Here is a 6,837-nt window from a genome sequence, read left to right on the forward strand (position 1 = left end):
CCCCCTACCCCCCCCCCCCTCCCACAAAAAAAGTTTTAAAGTTATTTCAAATTTTTATGTTGGTAGTTTAAGCAAGCAAGGATCTTTTGACAATCTTGTTACACCATCTGTGATGGTGTTTATAAAATTCTAAATAATTCTCTGATTTAGGAGGTGGCTACGATTTTATGCAAAATATATTCAACACGAGTTGAGATTGAATCCCACAGAGATTGAAGGTAGGACTTATCAAAAATTGAAAATCAATTCACAAGAGCATGCATATTGTATAGACATAATAATTTTTGTGGAGGGAATGACTTGAATCAAGTAGTTAATTTCAATTCACAATCACAACACATAACACAATTGTTAATTACCAAGATTAAAGAGATTAGGAGTCTATATTTGATGGGGTGTCGATTTGATAGATATTTACTAAATACCTTAGAACGAATTACAGGGTGTAGCTTTGATTCTAGATACACTTATGATTTTTCAATTCAATAATGGATCTATTTTGGATTTTCTCAAACTTCAAAACTCATAAATGCTAAACAAACCAAACATTTGCTTGAGCGAGCTTAGACTATCTCTAGCTCAAGCCCTCCATTGAGGTTTAAATCAAATCTACCTTTTTCTAGCTCTAAAGAAAACCTCAAATACTCACTATTGGAATTTTACCCAATTTCACTTTCCTTTCTCAAGTAACAGCAAAATTAGAGAGCTCAAAGAATGTTTAGAACCATTAATATTTAAATTAAAACTCGAAGAAATCAATGCACTATAATCAATTTTAAGACCAATTAGTCAATACTCAATCAAATGTATGTAAACACTCATCAAGCACACATGCCCCCAGAGAAAAAATTAGTTACTCAAATTATACCAAAGGTGAATTCCTTAAATCCATTCATCATAAGCAATTAAGATCAATTTCAAGCATGTTAATTGCACTGGTTCCCTTTCTTTCTAGGTGGCACCTGCAAAATGCAGATGGTGACTAGTAGCACGGATATCCATTGTGGATCCTCAGACAGAATGCTTCCAATTTCAATCCATCGTTGTCTTATTGTGTTACGCTGCATTCATTATCATGTGATTGTGGATGACACCTGTCAAGCTTTTGAGGGCTCGGATAGGTTGTTGTGTGATGGTCGAACTTCTTGTTATTTATGTAATTTGAGTCAAGAACAGACGAGTGGATACAAACTACGCATGTAGTGTGGTTTTAGTGAGTTTTTTATTTTGTGTTGTTATATTCTGGTTTAAGTTTCAATTATGCTCTCTCTATTATATTCTATTGTCTTACATGATCGGTATATTATTTCGTACCGACGTTCTCATTTTTTAGGGGGTGTTGCATTCATGCCTGCAGGTTATCAGGTAGACAAGAATCCTCATGTGTATGGCCGAGTTCAGCTTATGGTTGGTACACTCCATTCTTTTTGGAGTTGCTGAGTTTGGAGTCTTATTTTGTTTTATTTAGTCGATGGGTATGTCAATTCTCTGTCTCGATCAAGAGTTAGTGGTTTATTATCTTAGAGGCTTGTAGACGTCAATTGTGGGTCTTGTAAGTCGATTGTAGCCATGTTGGCCTTGTTTTTAGTTGTGGTTTTCAAACAGTGGCCTAGATGACCTTGTATTTCATTTGGTAACGTATGGAGTTTTTCATTGCTTTTCTTTTGGTTTAGTTTGGCCTTGACGGTCCATGTCTATAGTGTGGTTTAATTTCAGTTGGTTCGCTCGGTCAAGTAAGGCATCGGGTGCCAGTCGTGCCTCTGGGGGTTCAGGGCGTGACAAGACTCTTCTTTAAGTACTTTTGAGCGATTAAAGTATGTAAGGATACCTTTACATGTGAGATCATTGTTCTTCCTATGTACGTTTCCATGTCTACTAGCTTCCCTCCATGAATAAGTTAGAGTTATGTTGAAAATCTTATGAATTGTCATGATATTTTCTTACGAACTTCATGAGTTCTTGGTGATGTTATTAGTCCCTATGATGTTATTGTTCTCAAGAGCCTATTGTTTTTCAACAAGAAGTCTTAGCAAGCATGAATCATGATTTTCTTCAAAACCATGATTTTTGATGATTTTCTACCAAAAGTATAAATACCATGATTTTTCTCAAAGGTTAGCTTTACTATTTATGATACGATTTTTATGATAAACAAGTATGAACTTCACGATATTACAACATGATTTATGAGCTCCCGAGCTAACTATGATTTATGATCTTATGAGGTAACCATGCCTTACGAGCATTCTAGCTAATGTTGATTTTGAGCACTTGTTATATTTTGTGAGGATTATTATTAACCGAGAAGTCGTGATTTCAAATAATAAATATTTGAAATTACATGTCAACATAGGTTAAGGATCATACAGCTAGGTCGGGCTACTCCTCTATGTGCTCATGGTAAAGGGAATATTATGGATCCACATGTCATGTTATGCCCTAGCAATGTATATGGTGGCTTGCAAATCAGACATTGATGGGAACTAATGAGCTCAAATAGTGTTATGTTGGTTATTTGAGAAACTCCTCAACAAAAGTTAATGATTTATGAAAGATGATACAGACTTTGATATTCAAGATGGTCTACATTTTAGATACCAATGGGTTCCATTTGTTCTTGGAGCATAATTAGTCTGTTCAATTGATTTAATGTTATGGTTATGGTGGAGGGCTTGTCCCTATAAATAATTTATTCAGTCATGTCAAAGATTTCACGGATAGACGAGTCTAGAAGTTTCAAGGAAGTGATGAAATTTTTCTTTGGTCTTCATGTCACTGTATCATTCAACTCAAACTTTTATTTTATGAGTAGTTTTCTTTAAATACTCTTATGAATGGATTTCTTTTTGAAGGCTTTACATTATAGTTTGAACTCTTCTCATCGCTTTCCGCTTAACTTTCTATATCATGTTATGCTAGTTGGTTCGCCCTAGCAAGATAAGACATCAAATGCCAATCTCACCTAAGCCCAGGGTCGAGGCGTGACAGAAAAATGCGCCAGAAAAGACTAGTAGAGTGTAGCTGAGAAAACTGCTAAGTGATGTTCCATCATGATTTACAAGAAGAGATTGAAAGATATTTTACAATTAAATGGGCACCAATAAAGTTGAACATTTGCAGTCGTTGACCATTGATGACTTGATTATCCTACTAATGAATGGCTCCAAGGGCAGTTGAAGTCATTACATAAGAACATAATTTGCATCTTCAATGAACTTATCACCAGCTGTTGGGGGCAAGTTATGCCGAGAGAGATGCTTATGAACCTGTGCATGCGTCTCAGCCTCATGTTGGAACATGTTGACCAGCTCCTGCAATTCGAGTTTCCTAATTTCGACCTGTTCTTCATTGATAGGCCTTTTTAAACCAAGGTATAGCAACCCAACAGCAATAAGCACGACACCTAGGACGACAAGGAGGACTGAGAATAAACCGAACGCATATGGTGTGTTTTGAGCTCCAGGGATCCCGTCCACATTGATTCCAAAAAGACCGGTGATGATTGTAAGAACAAGGCCACATCCACCAAAGACAGCCAAATTATGAGAAACTCTGAGGCTCTTATCCTAGAAATTGGAATGATGGGCCAAAAGATTACATTAGATTTTTGACAGAACTCTTATGAAAGGGTCTTTAGTGAAATGAAGTTTGATCATCTGGTATTAGAATGAAGTTGAACCCTCCTAGTCTATTGAACATCAAACAAACCTGCAACCATGCACGGAGATTGCTCTGCATGACATCTTGAATAGTAAATAAGCGTCCACGAACTGCTTCTTGCTCTTCAATCATTTCCCTCGTACTCTTTCTTATTCCTTCAAGGAGAATTCTAGTTGTATTTCCTCTCAAATGCTGCTGAAGTTCAAAAATAATCTCTTCCCTAGCATGAAGAGACCATTTCACTCTGATAACCTGTGTTTACACCATATAAGCAGTGTCATTCAAGAACACACCAGCTTGTATGACTTGAACACTCAATAAAACATGAAAAAGACAAGGATAAATGGCCCTATTTACTTCGAGTTAATTTATTAAAAAAAATTGTTCAGAAATTCTGAAAACTACAGAATTTCCTCTTTTGTTTGACGATTTCTTATGATGACACATTTCTCTTCTTATATTATCTTCTAAAGGGAATACAACTGAGTTATAAGTCCAACACTGTCATAGGTGATTTATCTACAACAAGATCAAATTCTAGAGTAGGTCATATTTCTCAACTCGAGAGAAATTTTCATGATGCAAGCAAAGAGCATGCTTCAAAGTTCATTGCGTATTTACCAAGAAATGACCAATAAAATATGCAATTAAGTTATGATTGATACACTTAGAAAAGATTTGAAAAATTAAAATTTACTCAAGGAGCAAGATAGACCTGTCTTGATAATCTTCTGATTTCCTGGTTGAGAATTATTACTAAGAGACTCAGATCTTCCTTGTTCCTCCTATTATAAGCAAAGAAGATCTATTTATAACAGAATATGCTACATGAAAGAGCAATTACTTCCAGGAAGCTAAAATATGAGATGAGATTCCTGAACCTGTTAACAAACTTCAATTCCACTTCATCTGCTGCACCAAATATCAATTTCCGAAACAATCTTCACATGCATAAGCACAAAAAAGGACAGATTTAGGATTAACCACTTTATGGTGTCAAGGTGTTTCTTCATTCTGATGCTTAGAACCCTTATAGAGCAGTTAATCATTCAAGAGTTTGTAAAACATGCATTGAAAGTGACCAACATCAGTGTCGCCCATCACTTAGAACTCCTCCCACATCCCCAAGAAAAGTTTCAGGTACTGAACACTTCAGTGCCCACACTATGAGTTTGAAGAGTAACACGTGAAACAGACAACAGCGATAGATCCATCCAGATTGATTGAAATGCACTTTTTAGTGTCCTCAGGCTGACAAATGCAACAAAGTGTACCCTTTGGCGAAGTCCAATGAACTGGAGCAAACTTCCCAACGGAATATTGGCAGTTATGACAAAAATGAAATGAGGCGGTCTTACAAGGTTGTAACAATGCCACATAATGATGCTGCTCAGGTGAAGGTGGTGGAAATTGGTCCGCTTTTGTCTAAGGGCTAAGGGGCAAGAGAAAATAGGTGGCTACTAGCAGAAGAAGCTCCTCTTCTCTTCATAATAGAGAGCAGAAGGAAGACAGAACGTTAATTGAATATGAACTTCTGAAGTAATAAAAGTAATAACCAGGAGTGCAAATAAAATTGTCAAGTTAGCTGAAATCAAGTATATCCATTGGACCTTAAAAGGAGTATGTTGAAGTGGGACTATCTCATCAGAAAGTTTAAGGATGTCAGAAAGAACACTCTTTTATTTACTTAATTATATCCTTCTTTTATACTTCATTATATGTTTAACAGAGTGCAACCAAACAAGTTCTAGTTTCATGAGCTTGAAGGTGCTAACTGCATTTATGACACGCCATATAGTGACAAGAACCTAGCAATTACTTCTCCTATTAGAGTTAAAAACTTCTCGTCCGACCTTACATGAATGAAAGTTTCTCACTGTGGCATGCAATATGATAATTCTAGTCTCATAATTATTACTCCCTTCATCCCAATTTATGTGTCACAATTTAAATTTCGAGAATCGAACTTCTTAATTTTGACCATGAATTGGACATAGAATCTTTAAGTTTTTAAAAATAAAATTTACATACTCATTTTTTACTTTTGGAATCCAAACACTGCCACATAAATTGAAACAGAGGGAGCAGAAGATAACAAAATTTGTAAGGTGAATCTTGCTCCATCACATTTCAAGGTTTTCTGAAGTTGCCCTCTAAGTTGAATCGGCTCAGACAGAGATCTTTCGCAGACTCAAGTGGAAGGGCCACAGCCCACAAGTGAAAGGCATACTTGATACATTAAGAATTTTGATGAGTTTCTTCCTACACAAGACTATTTTGAAACTGGTCGCTGGGACAATGCAGAAAAGCATCTGGAGAAGTTAGGCTTCAACTTTTTCCTGCAACCACTGGTTCTTTAAGGCCAGATGGTTCAACTATTTCGCATCAGAGAGCAGTTCTCTTACCTGTCATCCCATCTAGCAAGGCGGCTAGCTAAATGCGCAATGACTTCATGTACTGTCCGTGGTGCATTATAGCCACCAGCAAGAAGTTGTTCCTATAATGAAGAAAGCAACAGATATAAGTAGCCAAAAATGTTAAGAGTTAGATCCAAACTACTTCTGCAACCACAAACCAGAAGAGTCAAGTTGAGATTGTGAGAAATATATACGAAAAATATTATTGAATTGTGTATCTAAATAGTTACATTGAGACCCTATTTATAGACACTACATTGGAATCCTTTTCCAACTAGGATTCCTATTCCTATTTCTATTCTAAGTAGGAAATACTTATTTCTATTCTAACACTCCCCCTCAAGCTGGTGCATACAAATCATATGTACCTAGCTTGTTACAGATGTAATTAATACGAGGACATGTGAGGGACTTGGTGAAGATATCTGCAAGCTGATCATTTGACTTCACAAATTTCGTAACAATATCTCCCGAGAGTATCTTTTCTCTGACAAAGTGACAGTCAATCTCAATGTGCTTAGTCCTTTCATGAAACACTGGATTTGATGCGATATGAAGAGCCGCTTGATTATCACACACAAGTTCCATCTGATCAACTTTGCCAAATTTTAGTTCTCCCAGCAACTGTTTGATCCAAACTAGCTCACAAGTTGCTGTCGCCATTGCTCGATATTCTGATTCTGCACTAGATCGAGCAACCACATTCTGTTTCTTACTCTTCCACGACACCAAATTACCTCCTACTAAAACACAATATCCG

General features: G+C 36.5%; 1 protein-coding gene across 3 annotated transcripts in view; it reads right to left on the bottom strand.

The window, feature by feature from the left end:
* Nucleotides 1-3,008: 3,008 nt before the first annotated feature.
* Nucleotides 3,009-6,837, bottom strand: part of LOC125848474 (uncharacterized) — a 9,973-nt gene continuing 6,144 nt past the window's right edge. For all 3 annotated transcript variants that reach the window (XM_049528337.1, XM_049528338.1, XM_049528339.1), the window contains 5 exons: nt 6,066-6,157; nt 4,542-4,601; nt 4,376-4,445; nt 3,709-3,912; nt 3,009-3,566 (listed from right to left, as the gene is read on the bottom strand). In XM_049528337.1, the coding sequence (XP_049384294.1) occupies nt 3,183-3,566; nt 3,709-3,912; nt 4,376-4,445; nt 4,542-4,601; nt 6,066-6,157 (810 nt within the window). In that variant the 3' untranslated portion in view covers nt 3,009-3,182. The remainder of the gene's footprint in view (nt 3,567-3,708; nt 3,913-4,375; nt 4,446-4,541; nt 4,602-6,065; nt 6,158-6,837) is intronic.

This window comes from Solanum stenotomum, chromosome 12, assembly GCF_019186545.1.
Source record: "Solanum stenotomum isolate F172 chromosome 12, ASM1918654v1, whole genome shotgun sequence".
NCBI classification, from domain to species: Eukaryota; Viridiplantae; Streptophyta; class Magnoliopsida; order Solanales; family Solanaceae; genus Solanum; species Solanum stenotomum.